The 25,437-nt window shown below is 35.7% G+C and overlaps 1 protein-coding gene across 1 annotated transcript; it reads right to left on the bottom strand.

The window, feature by feature from the left end:
• Positions 1–22,258: 22,258 nt before the first annotated feature.
• On the bottom strand, positions 22,259–23,629 carry LOC113356213 (ethylene-responsive transcription factor ERF014-like). Its single transcript, XM_026599279.1, has one exon. The coding sequence runs from the start codon at positions 23,488–23,490 to the stop codon at positions 22,597–22,599; it is 894 nt and encodes a 297-aa protein (XP_026455064.1). The 5' UTR covers positions 23,491–23,629; the 3' UTR covers positions 22,259–22,596.
• Between the last annotated feature and the right edge of the window lie 1,808 nt (positions 23,630–25,437).

The following is a 25,437-nucleotide window of genomic DNA, read 5'->3' as shown; positions in this document are numbered from 1 at the left end:
TTTAGCGACTACAAAGACTTCATAGAGATTCGTGAAGCCAGGTCCATCTATTATTTATCTTGATAGCTCGAGTATTCTGATCTTGTTCAATTGTTGAGCTGCTTACTTGAACAAGTGTTTTGGGGTAAAAACTGATTCTGCTGGTTTTGGTAAATTTGGATGTGCCGCCGAGAAACGAATCTAAACCCTAAACAAATACACTACAAGGGAGTACTTTAGATTCGAGAGATCAATCTGTACAATCCTTCCCTAAACTAAGAAATGGTCATTCCAGTCTTGCTTCGGTCAAAAAATGAAGGAGAAGGGTTGATCTTAGGGAGGGAAGCGAAGAAGGTGTTTGAGATCAGAATGGTTAACTCTGAAGGTGTGGTTGTTTATGAATTGTATCATAATATGGAACTAGATTGTGGAATATAAGCTATCAGTTCTTTGGTGTTTAATCATGGATACTGTATTGATAACAAAAACTTTGTTGTTGGTTGAAATACGTTGAAAACCTATTTATATAGTCATAGTTGCACGCACCCTGATCTCATAGGAAATGGGAGTAGTTGAGTGATGGAGAAATAGAATCGTGTAAAAATGTTGAAAACCACGTCTTACTATGAGGAAAGACGGGTCAGTTTACACCCACTACTTCTCAGCTGCCACTAACTGTCCGCCCTTTCCTGACACTTTCTCATGATGGGCGTGTTGCACGCCGCACGCTGTAAACCGCCAGACCAATACCTTGATGAACATCCCCCAGTTTGTGAGATGTTTGATGTCTCGAGTATTTTATAGAAAATATGTAGCAAGTGGGTCTTGCCCAATTATTCTGAACAATCACGCGCAAGCTAGGTGGTGGGTAGTCATGTGTAACGAGCCAAGTCATGAGACTTGCCGCAAAGAATAGTATGTAATATTATTAGGTTAAATAACTAAGTTATTTGTGAAACCGATATTCATAAAATATCGTATGTATTCGATGCATGTAAAGCATCGTTTTTAAGCAAGCAGCTCAAAATAATCGATGTTCATAAAGTATCGTTATATAAAGCTCACTTAAATCAGTCGCGGAGATTAATGTCTTAAAAGGAGCACAACTGGCCATTTTCAAGAAGCTTCCAGGAGCCATTCACGCGTGCCAAGGACAGGCCGGTTGGTCCCTATAGAAGAATGATGGTTGGTAGCCATTTTGACATCATATTGGTCGGTCCAAGTTAAATATATACCGGTTAAATTGGCTAGCCAAATTGGATGACTGACATGATTTGTGGCGGTTATTGGTTGCCGCTAATTTACTTAAGAGTTTTATAAGAAGCGCGGCCAGCCATCTTTGGGCAACTGTTTAGGATCTACATGGGTAGGTCGCGGCCGATTGTTCCTTATGGAAGAGGAGCGACCAATGGTTAGGGAGACATTTTGTTGAACGCCTAGAATAGGAGTGAGGCCGACCGATTCGACTGGCGAAGCTGGGGGGCCGAGATGATTTGCGGTAGTTAATGGCCGTCGTTGATTTAATTTAGGTTCTAAAAGCCGTGTGGCCAACCTATTTTTGGCTAACGATTTCTGGTGTTAGCCGCGCACAGTTGTTCGACCGGCCAGCATAATAGCTGGGTCGTTAGTGAGAATACTCGCACCTTTCCCGTTGATCGAGATTGAATCTGGGATGGTCAATTCCAATGGCGAAGTTGGTGGCCAAGATCTTTTTGCGGCAAAAATATACTGCTGCTAATGTAAATTAGGGATTTGTAACTCACGTGGCCAACTATTTTGGGTAATCATTTAATGGCTCCGCTTGCGAGTTGGGAGGATTCTGATTGGCCTAACCGCTAGTTGGCCCGGCAGTGTATATGATGGTGCTTGATCGACCATGTTAGGAGGTTTCTAGACTTAATAAATCAAGTGGCCAAAACGTACGGCCATGATCGTTTTAAGACTGACATGGGAAGTCTATATTAGATTTCTTAAGGAATTTAGGCGTATCGACCAGCCAACTTCCAACTTTATTTAAAAGTGTGTGTGGCGCATTTAAAGCGATCTGATTGGTCGATCAGAAAGAAGGGCCAGAAAGAAATTTTATAGGGCATGGACGGTCGTGCCTGCTAGGGCGAACCAGCTGGCCAAGTGGCGTGTCCGCGCCTCCTTTTGATGTTGTTTCTATTTACCGCATCTCCTCTTTATTTCTTGTTTTCTGATTTTTGGTAGGACTTTGCTCCTACTAGCTCCATGATGGATTAATTTAGCTTACCTAGGTTTGGTTTCGACCAATGGGGTTTAGGATATTGCACAGGGCGCAGAAACCCAATTTTTGCAAATTGATTAGGCCAAAATTTGAATCTTATGAGCTATCATAAAATCCAACAAATTTGATAAATTCTGTGTGTTGACATAAAATTCTTTAATTTTATTCTCAGAGAGCAATTAGCGCGTCTTCTGACTGAGTACTTTCATGCAGATCTTAATATTGATACTTCGGGAAATTCGTGTTACTCAGCTGCGAGTGAACGCTAATTGTCATGTCATACCAATATTAAGAGTTCAGCCGGGGAACATAGCATAGGAAAAATACTCAATAAGCCGTACACTAATGAATAATGCAGGCGAGAAGATAAAATTTACAGAATATTTGGGGTTGTTGCTACACGCACCATTCTGGATAAATTTCATATAAATATACTGAATTGCACAATACATATGTAGGTAAAGAGGCCTGGTCACTCATCACTTTTAAATGGCTCAGTCTCTTTGCAGAACGACATCGTATTAAATACAGGGTTTTACAATTTTAGCCCCGAACTAAAAACCACCATCAACAACAAGATAGATAGAAATCATCAAAGTTCTCTTCGTCTCAGACTTTGTTGATTCCACAAGTTTTATACTTGTGAGGTGAATAATAATCTAGGCTGCACTTCGGGTTGCATAAGTTTAGATTTTGAGTTTAGCTAGACTTTCTCTATTGCTATTGATTTCAATCACCTTGATCCAACTTTTTGAACGCAAAGGAAATCACATATAAGCTTATCTGTGGGAGGCAGATTGGTTTAAAGTCTTCAATTGAATTGAAGCAACTATTAGTTGGTGTGACATCATATAAGGAAATCAATTGCGCAGAGTCCTGCTGGGATTCAAGAGGCGTAAGGAGCGCGACTGTAACTTAATTGTTGGGAGGGTTTAATCCGGTCTCATCTACATTCCAGTCCGAAGTTAATTGGTAGTAGGATAGTGTCTGTAGCGGCTTAATACAGTTTGGTGTTCAACCTGGACTAGGTCCCAGGGTTTTTCTGCATTTGAAATTTCCTCGTTAACAAAACTTCTAGTGTCTGTGTTATTTCTTTTTCCGCATTATATTATTTATCTTTATAATTGAAATATCACAGGTTGTGCATTAATCAATCAAAGTAGATACATCCACCCTTGTTTGTTAGATACGACTTGATTGATACTTGGAAATTGAGCTTTGGAATCACCAAGTACTCTCACCCGGAAATCAGGTTCACATACTTGTCAACGTTCTGATTGTGAGAGATAGATATATAACTCTGAATATTCTTTCTTGATTGAGATTCATTAAGTTGAACTCTCGGAATTATATTTGAGTTTGTCCATACAGGTTGCCTAAGAAAAAGTTGGTGGTGTATTTTGGTACCTCCGGTTTTTCAGTTACGCCAGTACGTGAACTGGTATGTGTAATGTCCTATATACGAATTTACATTAGTTTTATATCTCTCTAATAATCTATTTGAAACATTGCCGAATAACATCAATGACACATATCACTGTTCCAGGATGTTTTCAAATGATTAACGTGAATCATGATTTAGGTCATAAACAATAAATTGTTCTTAACCGAATTCATAAAGATTTGAACAAATGTTCTTAAGCTTAGTCATTCATATTTCGAGAATAATTAACAAGATAAACTTGACTAGAAATTTCTATCGTGTAGTACTTTAAAGTCCACTTAGTCATGCGACTTAGTCTCATAGATAGAAAGGTGAATACTTGAGTAACAGGTTGGTTCAGTCATTATATACCTTTGTCGATGAAGTTCTCCAAATGTCTTCAGTTGATCTTCGCCTTCAAACGGTAGAAAGCAGTAATGTCTGATACTCAACTACACACTTCTAATCCTAATCCGAGACTTGAGTAAATGTAGACTATAAATCAAGATATAGTTTTGATCAAATAAATTTGATAACAATCTTGAGATAGCAACACTTGTGAGAAATGATCTAACAAAAGAGATATAAACTCTTCATACAATTTTGTTCAAGGATCATTAAGTTGGTCTACTTGGAATTTTATTGAGGTTTTGTCCATACAGGTTGCCGAACAAAAAAGTTGGCGGTATACTTGGTACCCCCTCGTTTACAATTGGTAGCAGAGCAGAAAAACACGTCAAGACCTAATAAGTTGGTTTTTGTGAAGATATGAATCTCTGGATACGAGTAGGGTCTCTAGAAACGTACCACCAGTTTGTTATGTATTTTATTCCCATAAAACAACCTGGTATTCACAAGTGTTGTCCCTACTTTCTTATCGATTAGTCTGGATCTAAAGTAGAAAGGGAAGCAGCCAAGGAAAGTGCTTAGATTCTAAAACATGTTAGATTTCATTCTTCCGAGGTCAATAGGATGAAATACAAATTCAATCCTCTTATTGGTAAGTTTAATAGATTCAAGAATAAGGATTCTCCTTGAAGAACGTGCGAAGAACATGCCAAGGCGGATTTGCATATAATCTCACTTGAGGCCAAACTTGAGGAAAACGCATTAGAAATCAAACGTGTGCTGAAGATTCCTCCAGGTTCATGTAATGTTTGTGAATATAAAGATTTTGCCTTATCTGTGGCTTCTGAGAAAATTAAAAAGTTAGAAAAACATATTTCCATCGATACTCATGATGTCTTAACAGAATCTTCTTCAGAAGTCGATAAACAAAGTTGTTCTACTTTTCCTAGAGATGCACAATTGAATTTCTCCGACCAAGAAAAAACTGTCTCTTTAAGAAGGAAGAATTCTTCAAAAAATGTATGTGTCGATTTTACTATTTCTAATCCCATCAGAATTCAGAAGATATATTTTTATTTCAATACAGAAGGACATGTTCGCAATAAGTGTAAGCTAAGATTGGAGAATAACCAGTTGTTTATCTCCAGGACACCTTAAATCTCATATCAAAAGGTGTAACTGATATTTCTAAACCGTGCGGTTCAAAGACTGGTGATGATATACTATCCTTTTCCGGGAATGTTTCGAACATGTAGAAAAAGTAGTGGCTCGAATCGTTTAAAGAAGAACTCAAAAAATCCTTCATGAGTATAGGTTCGTAAAAATACTCATATTGTACCAAAGAAAATCTAGAGAAACAACTTAGCTGGCTAATATCAATTTGACCATAAAAGGATACACAGATCTCATAGACAGGTTATCATGCTCATTTAAACATCCAAACTTAGGTAAATGTTCCAACTTCATCTCCGTCCATAATGAAAATAAGTTCTACAATAACTTTTCTAGTCCTAAAGGTAATTTCTCAAAGGTAGAGTCAGAAATAAGTTAAAACACCGGCATACCCCTTCTGGTGAGCGTGAGAATGCTCACCCTTGTGCTTCTTAAGCCACAAGCCTTGAAACCACATTCATAAAATTTCTGCTGGATGAGGGTTACCAATTAAATATGTGTTCTATTTGTTCTTGAAAAAGTGGGGGTCTAACAACCTCACCCAATAATTCGCTTAACAATCTGTATGGACTAACTCCAATACACTTTTAAGAGAATCTACTAGACAGTCAGACTCAATCTTAATAAAAAGTACATCAAGGAGTTATATCTTAATTTCTCGATTCAATACTTACTCAAGCAAATAGAAATCTGCGATCCTAATTGAATACAATACAAATTAACTTGAACGGTACCAAAGACCAATGTTCAAGTATCAATTAATTTCAATCAACAACCAAAGGTTGGATTTACCAATTGATCGATTCAACGCACAACCTATTATATTTCAATTATATAACAAAATATAATGCGGAAAAGAAATAACACAGACACCAGAAGTTTTGTTAACGAGGAAACTGCAAATGCAGAAAAACCCCAGGACCTAGTCCAGATTGAACACACACTGTATTAAGCCGCTACAGACACTAGCCTACTACAAACTAACGTCGGTATGGACTGTAGTTGAACCCCAATCAATCTCACAGTGATCCAAGGTCCTGTTGCGCTCCTAATGTCTCTGATCCCAGCAGGATACTATGCACTTGATTCCTTTAGCTGATCTCACCCACAACTAAGAGTTGCTACGACCCAAAGTCGAAGACTTTAATAAACAAATCTGTATCACACAGAAAAGTCTACAGGAATAGATAAATCTGTCTCCCACAGAAATACCTACGAGTTTTTTTTCCGTCTTTTGATAAATAAAGGTGAACAGGAACCAATCGATAACCCGTACTTATATTCCATAAGAACAACCTAGAATTATCAATCACCTCACAATAATCTTAATCGAATATCGAAACAAGATATTGCAGAATCACAAACGATGGGACGAAGATGTTTGTGACTACTTTTCTATCTTTCGTATCAGAGAAATTAATCTCGAGCCAATTTTACATTTGTACTCAATACGATAGAAACATCAAGATCAGATCACGCAACTACAAAGAAAATAGTTGGGTCTGGCTTCACAATCCCAATGAAGTCTTCAAGTCGTTAACCTACATGGTCTCGATAGAAACCTAAGGTTAAAAGAGAATCGAATCTAGATTATACAATTAGTATCACTCAGGAGGTGTGGGGATTAGGTTTCCCAGTTGCTAGAGTTCTCCTTTATATAGTCTTTCAAATCATGGTTTGCAATCAATGCTACCTTGGTAACGAAGCACTCAATATTCACCGTTAGATGAAAACCTGATTATATTCAAGCTAATATATTTCAACCGTTAGATCGAACTTAGATTGTTATGCACAAATGAAATGCACGTTCATTTAGGCTTGTATAACCGTACCTAAACGTGTACACCTAGTTGGTTCAACAGTAATTAACCAAATGGTTAGATATATGAGCACTTTATCAACCATATTCATCTTCACCATAACTTGTTCAAATGACTCAAAAGAACTAGTTAGAGAGTTGTTTAATTGCTTAGATCTCATAGAAGTATACAAGACACATTCGAAGCAAAATCGGTTTTGATTCACTCGAATTGATTCATGAACATTATAGCCACGGTTTGCAAATTGCATTCCTTATTATATAAATGTTTTAGTTCATGAACAAACCAATTTTATAAAGTAACACACTTAAGTATGTGTACGGGTATGCGTACTTAAGTAACCGGATTTGAGTTTGTTTTGGTTTTCAAACTCATCAGAATTTCACGGACGTGAACTTTCCGCCAGTATGCATACGGGTACGTATATTTAGGTGAGCATATTGAGTTGGTTTTGATTTCCAAACTCAGCAGAAATTCACGGTCGTGAACTTCCGCCAGTATGCGTACGAGTACGCATACTTACCCAGTCTTCATCAATGCATACATTTTCCCGGTTTTGGACTTATACACTAATGTGTGAATACGCTATATGCTTATATCCAAAGATGGTTACATATTCTAAACTCTCATTTCAATCATTGAAACATTCTTAGAGGATGTTAAATAGAGGTTATTCACACACTATTATTCATCAAAGCAATTTTCAAGATATTCAAATAATCAACATGACTTTCGTCACTTGTAAAGATGAACTTGGTCAAAGCGAAATCTTACCAACACATATTTCGAGAAATATATAAGCGATATAAACTCGGCTCGAAATAGCAAATGTGTATAATCGAAGTCTATATAGCAATACAACTTTTGTCTCAAGATAGGAGATAGAGTAGATAGACTTTTGAGTGATAGATAGTTCAAGTCTCCACATACCTTTTAGTCGATGAAGTTCCACCAGTTCCTTGAGTAGTTCTTCGTCTTTGTATGATGAACGCCGTGGAGTCTAGAGCTCAACTACACTTTCTATCCTAGTCCGAGACTTAGCTATAAGTAGACTAGAAATCAAGACTTATAGTTTTGGCAACTAAACTTGACAAACAAGCTTGATATAGCAACACTTGCGAGTTCGACCGAGCAGTGCTCTAACAGTTCTAAATAGTTCTGTGATAGACACATTTATGTGTCTAATTTTTCCAAATTTTTTAGTGTTGGAACTTAGTTTTTGTACGCGATTATGCATTCGAAGGAGATAAAAGATTCTCATGGACCATCTTACAGAATCCAGGTGCAGTAATTTCACAATAAGTGTAGTCGTGGAGAGATCAATATTGCGATACTCAAAAAGTTTACTCCTATTTAGCTAGTGATGAACAAAAAGAGTTAAGAGCTGAGTATATATGAGATATCAGTTTTAATCACCAGAAATATGGTAGAAAAGAACACATACATCTCATAAGATAATGCATACATATATATAATCAATAAAGATTAGATACTGCAAGTTCATCTTCCAAAATTAAAGTTTAACTAAACAAATCTTAAACATGCAAGATGAATATTATTCGAAATAACTTGTGTACTCCCATAATATACTATCTGGAAAAGCGGGGGTGTAACAACCACACTTAATAATTCGTTCGGAAATCTGTATAGACCAAACTCCAATATAATTCCGAGAGCACCAACTTAAAAACGAGCTCAATCAAGAGATATATCAAAGAGCTTTATCTCTTTCACAATACAATCAACAAATCAAACAGACAGAAATCTGCGAGCCTGATTGATATGAGAAATAACTTGGACGGCACCAAAGACCAATGCCCAAGTATCAATCAAGTTCAATCCAACAAACAAGGTCGGATTTATCAACTGATTGAACTACGCACAACCTGTGATATTTCAATGATATAAAAATCTAACGCGAAAAATAAATAACACAGACACCAGAAGTTTTGTCAATGAGGAAACCGCAAATGCAGAAAAAACCCGGGACCTAGTCCAGATTTGAACACCACACTGTATTAAGCCACTACAAACACTAGCCTACTACAAGTTAACTTCAAACTGGAATGCAGTTGAGCCCTAACCAAGTCTTACACCTTTAAGGTACAGTCGCATTCCTTACGCCTCTAGAACCACGCTGGATTCTGTGCACTTGATTCCCTTAGCTGATCTCACCCACAACTAAGAGTTGCTACGACCCAAAGTCGAAGACTTATAAACAAATCTGTCTCCCACATATATGTCTATTCTTTATTCGGTTTTTGTTCCGTCTTTTGATGAATCAAGGTGAACATGAACCAATTGATAATCCGGTCTTATACTCCCGAAGAGCAGCCTAGAAATATCAATCACCTCACAATAACCCAACTGATTAACAGAAAAAGTTATTGCGAAATCACAAGAGTCTTGGACGAAGAACTGTTGTGATACTTTTTATATCTTACCTATCAGAGATAAATCCCGAGTAAATCTTAGAGAAGATAAAACTCAATATGATAGAACAAGTAAGATTAGAATACACAACTACAGAGAAAATAGTTGGATATGGCTTCACGAATCTCAATGAAGTCTTCAAGTCGTTAACCTATAATGGTTTTAGGAAAAAGCTAGGTTAAAGGAGAATCGACTCTATTACGCAACTAGGAACACACAGAAGTGTGGGGATTAGTTTTTCCCATTGCTAGATTTCTCCCTTAAATAGTCTTTCAAATCAGGGTTGCTTTCAATCAAAGCTAAGATAGATTAGTAACAAAGCACTCAATATTCACCGTTAGATGAAAACCTGATTTAAGATTCAAGTTAAGCCTGCTTTTAAAATAAAGAAATAAATCTCCACAGTTAGATGGTCTTAGCTTGTTACACACAAATGAAATATACCTTCATTCAGATATGGGTTACCGTACCTAAACGTGTATATTTAGTTGGCTCAATAATAGTTAACCGAAGTTAACCATATGAACACTTTTGTCTTAGCCGTATTCATCTAACATTTCTAGATCAAATATGAAGATCAATCAATCATGAAAGATAATCAAATAAATCTAATTGTGTTTCAAATAGAGTTGTTCAATTATTCCCTATCTCATAGAAATATATATGAACCAATTGAATCGAAATCGGTTTGATTCGTAATCGTACAAAGTACTTATACAAGAATCAATTCATGAATATTAAGCCACGGTTTGCAAAGATTGCATTCCTTAGATCATAAATGTATTAGTTCATGAGTATGAGAATCATACATGACCGATTCTAGAACTTTACCACTGTGTTCGCCAACCAGGTACGCGAACAGCAGCTCCTGACCTTGGCCTGTCAAATCGTTCGCAAACCTGGTTCGCAAACAGTCGTCCCAGACCCAACTCAGGTAGAACCGTTCGCATACTAGGTACGCAAACAAGGTTCCTGGACCTTCTCAGGTAAAACCGTTCGCATACTAGGTACGCAAACAAGGTTCCCGGACCTGAATCATTACAAAACAGTTTGCATACTAGGTATGCATACCGTGTTGTATCCAGACATACGTAAACGTTCCAAACTCTCATTTCAATCATTGAAACATCCTTGGAAGACGACAATGGCTGTCTCACACAAACCATTAGCTTCAAGTAATTTTCAAGTGATCCAATGATCAATACGAAACTTCTCAAGTTAATATCAAATGACTGTCTCACACAAATCATATAAGATGTTCAAGGTAATTTTCACATGATCATCTTTTGACATATATTTAGTTTCTAACAATAAATTGTTTCCAACTAAACTCGTCATTCGTCAAGAATATGATGAACATAGCTAAAGCAAAAAGCTTCGAACACATATTTCGAGAAAAAAATAAGCGAGATAAACTCGACTCGAAATATCAAATGTGTATAATGTAAAAGTCTATATAGCTATACAACTTAGTCTCATTAATTAGAAGATGGAATAGAATAGACTTCTGAGTGATAGATAAGTTTTAGTCTCCACATATCTTTTGTTAATGAAGTTCCTCCAAGATCCTTAGTAGATCTTCGTCTTCAATTGGTGAATTCCATGAAGTCTAAAGCGCAACAACACATTCTATCCTAATTTGAGACATAGCTATAAGTAGATTAGAAATCAAGTATATAGTTTTGATCAACTAAACTTGACAAACAAGCTTGAGATAGCGACGCTTGCGAGTTCGACCGAGCAGTGCTCTAACACTATCTCAAACCCTAGTTTCGTTCTCGAACACAAGAATAAATGCTCATAAGAAGTTAACTAGTAATGCATCAAACTACTCCTAAGAGATCGAGCGGAGAATTCCTTTTCATTGTTGAAGAACTCGTTGATAAGAGGATCATTCAGTTCTTCCAGATCTTTAGAGATGTCAGTCAACTCACTTATTTCTGCTTTCAGATCACTCAAGGTATTCTTCCACAGATTAAGCATCTTTTCATAGTAAGTTATCTCCTTCTGGAAACGAATTCCTTCACAGTAGCTTCAGAATCATTGTCGTGATGACAGGTTGTCAACATACACGTTGATGAAGAATCTTTTATATCTCGTAATGATTTTTTCTTCTTGGTTCTTGATGGATTGATTCATTCACAAAGAAAACATCGACATCTTCTATTGCATCCTTTTTTGTAATACCTCTAGTTATTGGTTCCATAGTTTAGTACCTTTTCAAGAGCATGAATGACATATACATATATATATATATATATATATATATATTGAGGAAATCATCAAGACAAGATACTGAAGAAAATAAGGAAACTGATCTCTACAAATATTCCAAAGGGAAGTCTGCGAACCAGTACATCTTGGGTACAATGACCAGCCGTCCGTGATCCCCTTTTCGACAAAAATACAACAAATTTTGACAAGATCATAAGTATTGAGTTGTATTGATTGTAGAATGTATATCCGTATATCTTGGAACTTTCTCATATAAGCTTAGTTTAAATATCAACATCATGATAAGATAAATCTTTTCTTAGCTCAATAAACGAACATTCTCATGGGTCATATTCTCGTCTCTTGCTTAGGAATCTGATAGGCAGGGACAAATCAAGGTTTAGAGCACAAGAAATATTGATTCCCACATGAAGTCGTTTCGGACTTTGCAGAATTATGGTAGCACCTAGCTAGTCAAAGTCTAAATAAGGGTGCAAAAAGAGATAGTGACAAAAATTATCATTCACAAGAAACCTGTGATAAAGTAGTCTCAGTTTTTAGAGATAGCTCAATAATAATGAAACCTTTAACTATCAATTTTTCAATTATCTGAGAAAATTATATAAACATAATGGATTCCATACGACCACCAGAAAACATCTCAAAACATAAGTAAGAGCCAAAATTACTTGAGCAACCTTGTCATCATAAAACGAATTTCATGATGAATTTTTGTGCAAACCTCATACCCTCAAGTTAATATATTGAGGTTGCACTCATTATTACAATTAAGTAGTGACCACTTGTGTCACAGCCTCACAGGGTGACATAACAAGGTTATTTGTGCGTTTATAATTGTTGGGTAATTTCTTACTGTTTCTAGCCTTCCTTATTCGTTTTTCTTTTTAAGAAATTAATGCACCAGTAAAGTTATTCAAGGCTTGATTCATCCTCTGCATGTCGTTCTGAAGTTTAACAGTAATCTTGTTACTCTTCTTGTATCTCTGACATATTACTTCAACAAATGAAGCAGTGTTGAGAGATACATTCAAATGTAGGTTCAGCTACCTGTTTATCACCATAAATCACATCCTCCTTATTGGATCCCGAAGGAGTAAAGGAATTATTGTTGTTGAGAGAGGATTTACTTTTGAACCATATACCACTAGTGTTACCAAAGGACTTTTAACCAAACAACATAGCTGAGATCTAGTCAGAACTTCTGGAGAGCCTTTATAAGTCACACTTAAGAGTATCAATCTCATTTTCTTTCAGAGACATAGTTCCAGTGAAATTCTCATTGATTTTATCCAACTCAAGATTTTCCACTTGAAGAGATGATTCGAGATTCTCCAAGTTTTTCCTCAGACAAAGGTTTTCTCGGTGAATTTCTTCACTCTTACTCAAGAATTCCAGAATCTCCTTATATGACTCATCATACGAATCAGAAAGAGGATCCATAGATGTTTCTGCTGTGAAAGCTGAATTTTCTGCATTTGTCATCAGATAGATGCTCATCAGAAATATGAAGAAAAATTATGAGAGGATTATTTCCTTGATGGTATTCCTTACTTGGCATTCCTTTTGTACATGACCGAAACCATGACATTTAAAGCATTGAAGAGGGATTTTCATCTTGAAGAGGGATTTTCATCTTGAAGAGGGATTTTCATCTTGAAGAGATGAACCATTCTGAGTACTGGATCTATAGAACCCTTTCCGCGATAATATGTTTCTCCGTTTCTTTAGGAGATTCCTGACATGTTTTTTAATAATAAATATGGTAATGTCTATCGCCATGATCGTCACAACACTTATCAGCCCAAGATAAGCCCACCTTTGGATGTGGTGGACTTGTAAATGTTATGACTTCAAGAGCAGAAGCTTTATCCTTAGCCGTGTTTTTCTCGTGATCAAAAACCTTTATCACAACGAGACTATTTCAGGAAAGTGTGGGGAGGTCGTTTCCTTCTACAATGACATGTTTCTTATACACGTATCGAGTTGGCAAATATCTCAACAATAATTTCCTCTTAACAAAAAAAAATCCCTAACCCGTAAATCAAACACAATCTTGAGAATTTCATAACTCCCCGTATTAGTTTTCTGGAAATAGGAAACATGATGTCAGTTGAAAAACCCATCTCAATTTGAGAATCGACCCAAACAAACCAACCTAAAGTTTCCTTGCATTTCAAATTCTCAAAACCTTCATAACTTGTTTTCCGGTGTCCTCATCCATAGCTAATCATAATCGGATATCATTTTGGCATTAACTCAGTAATTCCTTAGAAATTTGGAACAACATTCCGGTTGCAATATGGTGGTGTATATGGAGAGAACGAAATGCAAGAGTCTTTGAAAACAAAAAGAAAAATTTGGTAAGCCTCCTTAGAAATGTTAAACTACAAGCATTCTTTTGGGCCGAGTCGAACACAAGGATGATGGGTCTAACAACGAATATGGTGATTGCATTATGGGACTCTTTATTACGGCGTTTGTAAACTTGTTTTTTTGTTATTTGGGGTTTATCGGGATGTTTTTCGCTATTTTGTTCTTACTTGTATTCATTGGGTTGATTTATCCCTCTTAAGTACCTCTTCTTTTAATGAATTTTCAATTTGACCGATCAAAAAAAAAAAAAACTCAGTAACTCCTACGTTTTACACTGCCCTATATTTCCATGTACCTCTGAAGATAGAATTACACTGCTAGAAATTACTGGTTAATCCATCCTAGAGAAACCGTTTACTATGTAGTCCACCCACCGATTACTTTTACTCGCTCGTCCAAAAACATGTTTTTGGACGAAGAAATTTATCCCCAGGTCCAGAGAACGTGCGAGCCACTTAAGGTGTATTTTATAAATTCCCAAAACACCCAAAACTCCTCTTTTCTATTAATTTCTGGATCTAAGCTTTGGCGGAGATTTTTATTCCTTTCTCTCGAATGAATCTCAGTGATGGAGTAGAAGAGGAGAAGCAAGTGATAGTGAAGAAGAAGAAGAAGGTTCGATAATGAATCGGGCGAAAAAGGTATAGGTTCATCAATTTTGGGTTTTTCTGAACTTTTTGGTCTTCCTATTCATCTGGAATTCAATATTAAATGTTAGAATAAGGAGGTTGTTTATTCAAACAATACGATTTAGTCGATTAAAGTGACGATTACTGTGCTTTCTGATTCTGGATTTCAACTTTTTGTTAATTTTGCCTATTTTAGGTTTTAATTTCTCAATGTTTATTAGTTTCATTTCTTAGTTACTAAAAAAATTCTGTTTTTTACAATCGGTGATGAATGTAAATATGTTGGTGAGGATATAATGCTTGCTTATAAGATTAATAATCACTTTTAGAAAAAATGTACCAGGATTGAGAAAAAAATGTACCACGTTTATGCTAGTCATTCGTCTAATTCATGTTTGATAATGGAAGGAAGTGAGCTAATGGTTAACAGCTTGAGAGGGTTATGCAAGACTTAGTATGCAAGGTTTTCCACCATCCATTGAAGGTGTATCAGTATATATTTTGTTTGTACTGTTTTAATTTATGTTTTTTTTTGCATGCACAAATGATTTATCATCATTTATTAGGTTTTCGATCCTTATTTTCTGCGTACATGTGTTTATGTACTACAATATACTGTTTGGGTTTTGAAATCAGCTTCGGTAAACAAAATACGGTACGTGCCTGGTCATCCCGTCATGATCCAAGGATAATTTTATTTGATAGAGTATATATTTTGTTATGTCAATTGAGTACACATATTGTTTTTATCAGTACATGTGTATATGTATTGTGATTTCATAGTGTTTTTGTGTGATAAAAATAATGGATTTGATGAAAAATGAGGCAAAAATTGGTTTCACATTGATTGTGGATGTATTCTCTATGTAACCGCTAATTTCCAATGTTTTCTCTATCAGGGTTGAGAAAAATATACCTCGTTTATGCTAGTCATTCGTTCAATTCATGTTTGATAATGGAAGGAAGTGAGCCAATGGTTAACAACTTGGAAGGGTCATGCAAGGTTTAGTATGCAAGGTTTCCCACCATCCCTTGAAGGTGAATCAGTACATATTTGTTTTGTACTATTTTAATCTATTTTTTTCGCATCCTCAAATGATTTATCAATATCTATTAGGTTTTCGATGCTTATTTTGTTCGGTACATGTGTATATGTACTGCAATATACTATAGATATCTTAGGTACTTATCATTATGTACTGTAATGAAAGTTTGTACTTACATTTACCTTCTTCTTATGGTTAAGTGAGATATGGCATTATGTACTGGGGTTTCACTCAGTACAAATTAGTATGTACTAGCTCTAACATGTAGACTTGTGCTAGAGCTTGCAATTTTTTGTATAAATATGTACAAGAAAGAAACAACAGTTGGCAGGAGAAGTACTGGGGTTAAGTCTTGACTTTTTGTATTTCTTTTTCCGTATTTGGTAGTTGGAAGTTTTGCGGCAAAAATCAGATAAAATGAAGTAAGGTTATGGTGGAGACTGAGAAAAAGCTCAAATTCAACAAAGAAATGGCCGTCGGAGATCTAGAAGACAAGTCACTGAGGTTACCAGACTTGCAAGCATCAAGGATGAAAGAGACACTGGAAGAATTATATCATCAACTTGATGAATTTGACACTCAGTACATATTGATATACATTATGATTTCGCTCAGTACATATGCACATGTATTGGGTTTTCACCAAGATTATATAAATATGTACTAAAGTTTGTTGAGTTATAGGCAGATATGTATTGCTAGTATTTCTGGCAGGATTTTCTTTGCGCCAGGTTTTACAGTATATGCAGATATGTATTGTTAGTATTTAAGGCTTCATACTCTTTTTCTTGGTCTATTCTGCTTAGTTGATACTACTAGTATGTAGCAGTATTATAACAAGCATTGCTTTTTCTTGGTCTATTATGCTTAGTTGATACTACTAGTATGTAGCAATACTATAACAAGCGTCGCGACATATTTAGTTTTATTGTTGCAGGTCATTTTTATAATAAAAATTTATGAGTTTAAGTTTCAGTTTTCTTATATGCGCCAGATTTTAAAATACATGCAGATATGTACTATCAGTACATATCAATATGTACTATCAGTACATATCAATATGTACTGTCAGTTCTGATCATAAAGCATTTCATAATGTACAAAACTAATATTCGTATTGTCAGGATGTCGAATCACAACAGTGATGTAGGAGAGACAACATTATCTATCATAGAATCATAACTCTACATACAATATTAACCGTCAGTTTCCACTCCCATACTGCTACGATACAATTTATCAGTTCATACCCAACCACAATTCCCTTACAAACACTATGTACATGCTAACATCTCCATATCCACCAGCGTCATTGCATACAAAGTTAAAACCATCACCAGACCAATCACATATCTAGATCCTCATTCGGTCATCTCCCACCACAATATCAACCAACACGTCCCAATTCACATCCTCTTGCACCATATCCACGATCACGAACGAAACTAGTTTCGCGGGTGCTTCGGTAATATTTTTTATATTCTTCACATTACCTGAATAATCAACAAGGTTATTTTTATCTGTACAAATAGATATATGTTGTAAGATAAAGAGCACATATCACGTTTTACTATTGGATAGTAACAATTTGTACTGCCAAAAACAAATTGTTGGTATTCAAGGATCAGAAACCTAGTACATATCAATATGTACTGTAGGATCATATTCAAGCATAAACTAGGGCTAAGGGTCTATGCGATACATAATTATATGTACTGCATCAACGAATCACTTTTGGATATGTACATATTGATATATAATGATGCTTATGGGGAGCATAAAAGAGATTTTAGTACAACAAAACATATTGATATTCACTGATGCTTACAGAGAACTAAAAAAAGTTTTACGTAGTACAATAGAACGTATTGACAAATGCATACACAAAACAACAAGAAAAACAACACATATTCATATGTACAAACACAGTACAACAATACATATTGATATGTATTGATGCGTATAGAGATCATAAAGAGGGTTTCACATAATACAACAACACATATTCATATGTACAAAGTAACACATTACAACAATACATATTGATATGTATTTATGCTTATAGAGCATAAAGAGGGTTTTACATAATACAACAATATATATTCATATGTACTGCATCGTACACACAAAAGTAATCCAAGTATTCAACATTACATATTAATAAGTACTACCAATATGTAATATGTACTATTAGATCATGCACATAACACTAATCTAACTATCCAAAAGTACATCTTTGATATGTAGTGTTCCTTTTAGAAGCGAAATTAGAAGTGAATTTTAGATTTGTACCTTTTTTTGGTAAAATTGCTTTCTTGCATTTTGTTGATGAATGAGTAACAATGTTTTCTCTGTATTTGTTTTTGATGGTGGAGGAGTAACAATGTTTCTCTTCTTTTTTGTTGTTGGTGAAGGAGTAACAAGAAAACGAATAACAAAATCAGATCCAAAACGAATTTCCATAAAAAAAAACTAGGGAAATCTTGTTTGATTTCATCGAATATAGGGTTTTCCCGTTGATTTTCTTCTGCTTTGATGATGATTGATTTGGGTTTTGTGATCTAGATTTTCAGATAAAACTCAAAATTGTGCCCTAGACTTTCAGTTTTTAGTAAAATAAAGAAGATGAAATCAAAATCGGGAAAAATAAAGAAGCTGGAACTCAAAATCGTACCATAAATTTTCAGATTTGAGTGAAAACAAAAGAAGATGAAATTGATTTCTGCCGCCAGACTGTAGAAGATGAAAGTAAAGAAGATGATTAAAGTTTTACACTGATTGTTATCATAGGTAGCTTTGTAATTTTACGTTTTTTAAAACTTTGTTGGACCAGCCAACAAATGTTTTATCCCGCTGGATTACACATTAACCCGGATCGGGTTTTGAGGACTAAACAACAAATCTCTCATTACACTGCCCTATACTTCCATGTACCTCTGAAGATGGAATTACACTGCCCTATATTTCCATGTACCTCTGAGGATAGAAAAGGGAACACGACGTAATTAATAAATACGAGACTGCCAAATAAAGAGATAGTGTTGGTCCCATAATCTATATCATTATCCCCATGATCAGATAGCAGGTGAATTGTCTCCAAACCTTCACTTCAATTCTTACCTAGAAATGGAAGTGATATGGTCCCATAAAGAAAGAACCCCTAAAAGATATACCAAATACATTGTACGCAATAAAACAAAACCACAATCAGGATTTGTGTTTTGGGTTGGTCAGATAGCAGCATATATACATGCACATGCAATGATGTATCCCTCCAATTACTCTGTTCCCTCGACTGGTCAAACATTGGTCAAAACCCACGATGCCTTGTATGAAGGTACGGCAATCAATTATTATCCATCACATGACAATCTAATCTATATTTGCCGGGTTTTGCATCATTTTCTTGGATATTTTTGGTTTCATGGTGTGAACAATTAATTCTGGTTATGGGGCTTTTTAATTTTGGGATATTCTATGTGGCAAAAATCAAGACTACCTGTCTAATTGAGAGTAAACCGTATATGGTCTGGCCATGTGCAAAGAATAGCCTATCACGTGATAGACTACCCTACCATATATTGTAATTTTCCTAAAGGGAGGAAAAATGATGAATAATTCAATTTTTAGAGAAGAATAAGATGCAAAATTAAAATTCGGAATAAAGAAAATTTCTCACATGGCAAGATTACAATGGTATAGTTGGTGGCATAGTGGACCCTCTTTCTCAACCTAATGCATGAAATTGCGCGAAATTCTACCCATTTGAGTTCATAATTCAACTAAACTCTAGAGAAGGGGAACTTTTTCATCCGTAAGATGAATATTTTCTTACTTCTAGTTGTCTTACATTTATTGTAGGACTTGGTCGCTTGGGCTCTTAATGCACCAACCATAAAAAGTCTACATCTCTAAGCTAAGAACTAAATTGAGTCCCGGAAATCAAATACTTTTTGAAGTCGAGAAATCCAATACTTTTTGAAGTCAGATTTTTTTTTCTTTTTCTTTTTGGTCAAATCAACATATTTCAATTTATTTAAATCAAAATACTGATTATATGATCGTTTACAAGAATAACAAAAACATCAAAATACAAAATAATTATGCCCCTAATATAATTAAAGATACCAATTACAAATATATCGCAAAGAGAAAGAGTCAAAAACCATAAAGAGTCAAAAACCATAAAGATACCCAATTTTTATTTATGTAGTAGGGAAGAACGATGGTAATATCCGGAATCAATTCCGACCGTTTAATCTGATTTTTTTCTTCTTTGATAAGAGATGCTCCTAAAAGAAAGGAGTACTTTGCCCGTAATCTTGTATAATCAAACGAATCCGGATACCCTAAATCTCTTAGATTAAAGAAAGATTCAAAGTGATACCGTGTTGAATGATTGACGTTTTTGCATCGAGAATAGCAAGCCACGATCCAGCCATAAGGATTTGAAGAAATCGCCCACAAAGCGAAGAAACAATCGCCCAAAATGGCGGAGAAAAATCGCCCCAAATGGCGAAGAAATATGTCAAAAGACATAAAACATTAAAAAACATGTTTTATTCGATTAAAACTTAAAAAGGAAAAGTGATCTTGCTCAAATCTTGTCCAAAAAGGATCAAATCTGAGCAAGAGGTTGATGAAGGCTAGAGTTTTTTTTTCTTTTGGAGAGAGAAATGAGAGAGAAGAAGAAAAATTGTCTTTTTTTTTTTTTGCATAGCAAGAAATTTTTGTTGAAAAATCTGGCATAATAATAATTTAGTAATAAAACCTGGTTTGTAATTCCTTTATAGGACCGTAATAAACTCGAAGTTGTAAATGTCGTAGATCATTGATGAGATCTTCTCAGGTTTCCCATGTAAATGGGAGAAGAACTATTGATTTTGGTGATTTACAATAAACCAACGCGGAACTCTGTCGATTTAGATGTTTTGAATTTTCGGTGGCCGAGCCAGGATTGATCAAGATGTTTTGAACTTTCTATTCACTTGCCGCATTTCCACCCCTTTAATCCTATATTTTAGTTTAGCAAATATGTAACTGGTTACTATAGCATTGAAGGCCAAACTCTTTTCCTTTTGAAAATTGGGAATATATTATCTAACGTGGAAGTAACGTAAGTCTTCTCTGCATTAGATTTATCTACGTCTAAAGCATTAACAATACAAGATTAATCGAAGGCCAAACTCAAATCAACATTTTCGTTGTTTAATTCGGGCAGCAGGATATGGTCGACATAAATTACGTAAATAGATGGACTCTAACCTCGATTAAACTAGAATTCAAACTATAAAGTCTAACAAGTTGTGAACACGTAAATCACGAAGGCATCTATATGTTCACAAACAATGTTCGCATTCTATACACATGCTCGCACTGATGAGACGATTGTATTGATTCCTTGGCTCAAAACCTTCGGGTTTATCATTGCCTCGTCTAATATCATCACCAGAGGCGTTCACATAGAGGAAGATAAAGAAAACGAAGTGTAAAAGTAATACTCGTGAAGTATGAACTGGATGTAAAGTGCTGAAATGTAAATAAGACTGGGATTTACGTGGTTCAACACTAAGGCCTACATCCACGGGGTTGTCGTTTTCACTATGCATTTGATGATTACAGAGGTAATCGAATGACTTTCGAGTTTACATAGGTCTGCGAATTTTAAAAGGTAAACTTACACTAACAATTCTTCTCTCTCGACGTCTCTCTAAACCTCCCTCTCTTTTTCCATCCCCTCTCTCTTGGTGGAGAGGGGGTATTTATAGGGTTAGAGTGTGGGACCCGTTTCTGAGAGCCGTTGGAACCTTATCTTCTTGTGCTTTGTGTCCATCACGCAGAGGTCTTCGTTCATTGCTTGATCACGCAGAGTCATCCTCGTTCGTTCCACGGGTTGATCGACACGTACACTGCTCAGAGTGTTTAATGCGGGTAGTTGAGACGCATGCTCGTGTCAGACAAGTGTCTTCTGTCCCTGTCATGTCCATGTCAGTCAACCTTCTCTTCACCGTTGATCTTGGCTTCTTTTGGGGATGAGATAAAGCAACTCTTCGGGAGTTATTTGGTGCTCCGCAGTACACCGTGCTTTTGGTACATCCTTTAACTTCTGCCCTTGGATTTGTTCAGGGAAGATCCGACGTCGACGGGATGGGCTTCTTGGCTGTGGGCGTGTGTCATCATGTTTTGATGACTTGGTCCGCATGCTCTCCACGTGTCTTCTCACATACACGTGTTTGATGATGAAATATGTGCACACAAGTACAACAACTAACAAGTCTAATACAGTTCGCATGATTGAGGGGTTAATGCCTACGACCCGTAGTTTTCCAATCAACGACATGTATATTATTAAGAACTACTTGACCATATTTCCGCTACTTGTTGTACCCAAAAATTCATTGAATTGATTGATGGATAGATAGTGTAACTGTGAACACCCGTGACTTAAAAGAAGAACTAGATCATTGAATTGTATTGTTTCCCGCGTGTCACAATACAAAAAGAGATAACTTAGATTGAATCAATAACATTTCACTGAAAATAAATTTCTATTGATTCGATCATATATATATGATGATTATATATTTATATATGTAACTTGATTAATACAAAAAAAGAAAAGAAATAAAACTATATATGTAAACCCCATTCCCATAACCCCACGCGATCGACGATAAATTACGCCATTCGACGTGAATTACGCCTAATTTACATATATTTATATATATGAAAGAAATTAAAACAAATAATTGAATGAATTTGAATAATAATGTAGTTTGTCACTGTTAGTGTTTTTCTTTTTTCTTGTTTTTTGTTTTTCCCCTCAGAGATGAATGAATGAAAGAACGAATAAGCGAACGAGATGTAGTGTGGCATTGCAAATTTTCCTCTAGCAGAAGCTCCATAGCCGGATATCGCTATCTTCGTAGAAATATTCGTCGACAGACATCGGAGCTGGCGCAAACGAAGGACATGAACTGAGCAAGTGATCAACATTAAACTTAGGTGATTGCAAATCACCGAATAAATCCATCCAGGGATCATTGTTTATTGGACGTGTTATCGACATGGGTGCTTCTTGAACATTGTTATTATAGTGTGAAATTGCACTACCACTAGTAATAGTACTAGGAGTGTAAGTATCCCAGCATTGGATTAACGAAACCTCATCGATATCTTGATGAGTCGAACACGAGGAAGACGGAGACGGCGATGAAGATATCGAGATGGAAGGCGAAGGCGAAGATAAGTTTGATGGTAGTGTTGGGGAAAGAGATAATAAAGATGGTGATGGAATGTTAATGGTGGTGTTATTTATGGGAGCGGCAGTTGTTGTTGCAGCAGCAGCTGCTGCAGCTACTCTTTGAATGGTTTTAGGAGACATGCTCATAGAATTATTATTATCAGCAGCAGCAGCAGCATGAAGAAGAGGAAAAGAAGAAAGAGAAGAATTTGGGAAATTGAGATTTGCGGAAGAGCCTTTTAGACATAAAAGTGCAGCATCATAAGCTCTAGCTGCTGCTTCAGCTGTGGAATAAGAACCTAACCAAATCCTAGTCTTCTGATTTGGTGCTCTTATTTCTGATACCCATGAACCCCAGCTCCTCATTCTTACTCCTTTGTACTTCTTAATTTTCCTGCTACTCAATGATGGTGATGTTTTTGTTGTTGATGATGATGATGGTTTTGCTGCTACTGACTTACATATTGATGATGAAGATGATAATGTTGTTGTTGATGATTCTGCTTGTACTTGAATGCTCTTCTCTTCACACTTCACCATTGTTTATTACAATATAGTTTCTCAAAATATATGAAGATCAATGAATCAAATGAGAATCCTTTTCTTCTTCTTCTTCTTGTTCTTGTGAGTGAGTATAGAAAGCAAGTCTGAATGAATGTGATGAAGGAAAGAAGTAGAAGGAGAGGTTTTATTTATAAGGAAGGGTTTGTGCTGTGAAGTGGGGTTGGTTTTGTTTTCTTTTCTTTTCTAGTGAGAAAAGGCTAAGCTAGGTAGATGGTTTTGTGATAAAAATAAGAAAAAAGGAATAGAGTAGTAGTAACCTTCCACATGAAACCTGAAATAATTTATTATAGGGGCTAGTCAATGAATGCCCATCACTTGTATCAAAATGAATCTATGTGTCCTTATTCCAAAAAGCAAAAGTTTTTTTTTAATTTTAATTTCTGATTGAATTATTAATTTTCTCAAAAACATTGAACTCAGAATTAAGAAAACTCAATTTTACTTTGATAAAATTCAAAAGTAATTTTCATTTTCCTTTTTATGGGGAGTAGGGGCTGGAAGAATATAATTCCCATTCAATCAAATCAATGTCCAAAAAAAAAAAGATGTTACTTTCAAGCTAGCTATCATATACCCTGGAAACCATGTGTGGGTACGTGAGAATGACAGAAAAGTTTGAATTAAAGCTCTACTTTCATGAAGCTTTCTTTTTTTTCAAGATAGATTCTGCATTTTACTTGCAAAACAAGAAACTCAATATATTAAAAACCAAAAGATTAAATGTTAAAGGGTAAAAAAGTCTCTTTCACTCATTATTTTATATAGCTTTCGTCAGAAGATAATTAGAAGGATATAGAATGGGTCCAAAGGAACATTGGATTCTCTTGAGCAGGCAATTTCCTGGATGTTGCAGACGAGAGATAGAATATGTTGGCTAAAAGAGTTGCAGCAGTAGTAGCTATTGGAATACAATACAAAGTACACTACTGAGCAGTCTAAGAGAAGATACACGCTAAACAAAAACACGAGACGCAAACAGGAGCTGCTCATAGCGCTTAGCTGTTGCACCACTGTCTCGCAGCTCTAAAACCGCGTCCTGCTTCTTTCAATTTCTTTATACATTTCTTTTTTCATACTCTCTCTTTCTAGATTTCCTTTTTCTACAGCAATCAGCTTACGATTGCATTCCTTGACTTTGTAGTTTCTTGCATCAAAAATTTCACACTTCTTCTACTACTAGACTGCCACTCTACTGTCATAATATTCTTTCTAAACTTCAAATTAAAAAAGATGGATGTAGTAATAGTATAATAATACACACTACTATGTGGGCCAGAGTTCCATGTGGGGTTGGTGGGTCTCACTGATCTGAAAATGTGAACAGTGGGGCCAAAGATCCATGTGTTGTTGGTTGGTCGCAATGTAGTTAATATCGGATATCGGATCATATCGGCCGGGACGATACACTGGTACGATTTTATCGGAGATATTATCGTTGAAATATCGGTTCTAGATTTAGAGACTATAATTTTATATTAAACATTTCTCCACACATTTTCGGATAAAATATAATAGATAACATCAATTTTATCAAAAAAAACAAAAGAGTAACTTTAGTAGACTTGCTTCGAGAGCTACATGCACCTCTACTACCACCCGGAAGACTTTCTTCGTCAAAATTACCCTTAAACTTTATAAAAAACGACCAATACCGTCTCATATCAGGAAATGTAGGAAAATTTCGTATCGACCGATACGGTCGATATTATCGGGCGAATATCGTATCCCCGATATCTTTCTTATCATATCGTTTTGGGCCGATATCCGAAATATCCCCGATATATCGGCCGATACGGCCGATATTGACTACATTGGGTGGTCGATACATTTGTAAAGATCTCTACTCCTCTAATTATAGATTCTATTATTAATTTGAGCCGTTTGATTATTGTTTTGCTTCTACCTTAATAATATTCTTCTTCC

Source organism: Papaver somniferum, chromosome 3, assembly GCF_003573695.1.
Source record: "Papaver somniferum cultivar HN1 chromosome 3, ASM357369v1, whole genome shotgun sequence".
Classification (NCBI taxonomy): Eukaryota; Viridiplantae; Streptophyta; class Magnoliopsida; order Ranunculales; family Papaveraceae; genus Papaver; species Papaver somniferum.
This window is presented reverse-complemented; position numbering and strand designations above follow the sequence as displayed.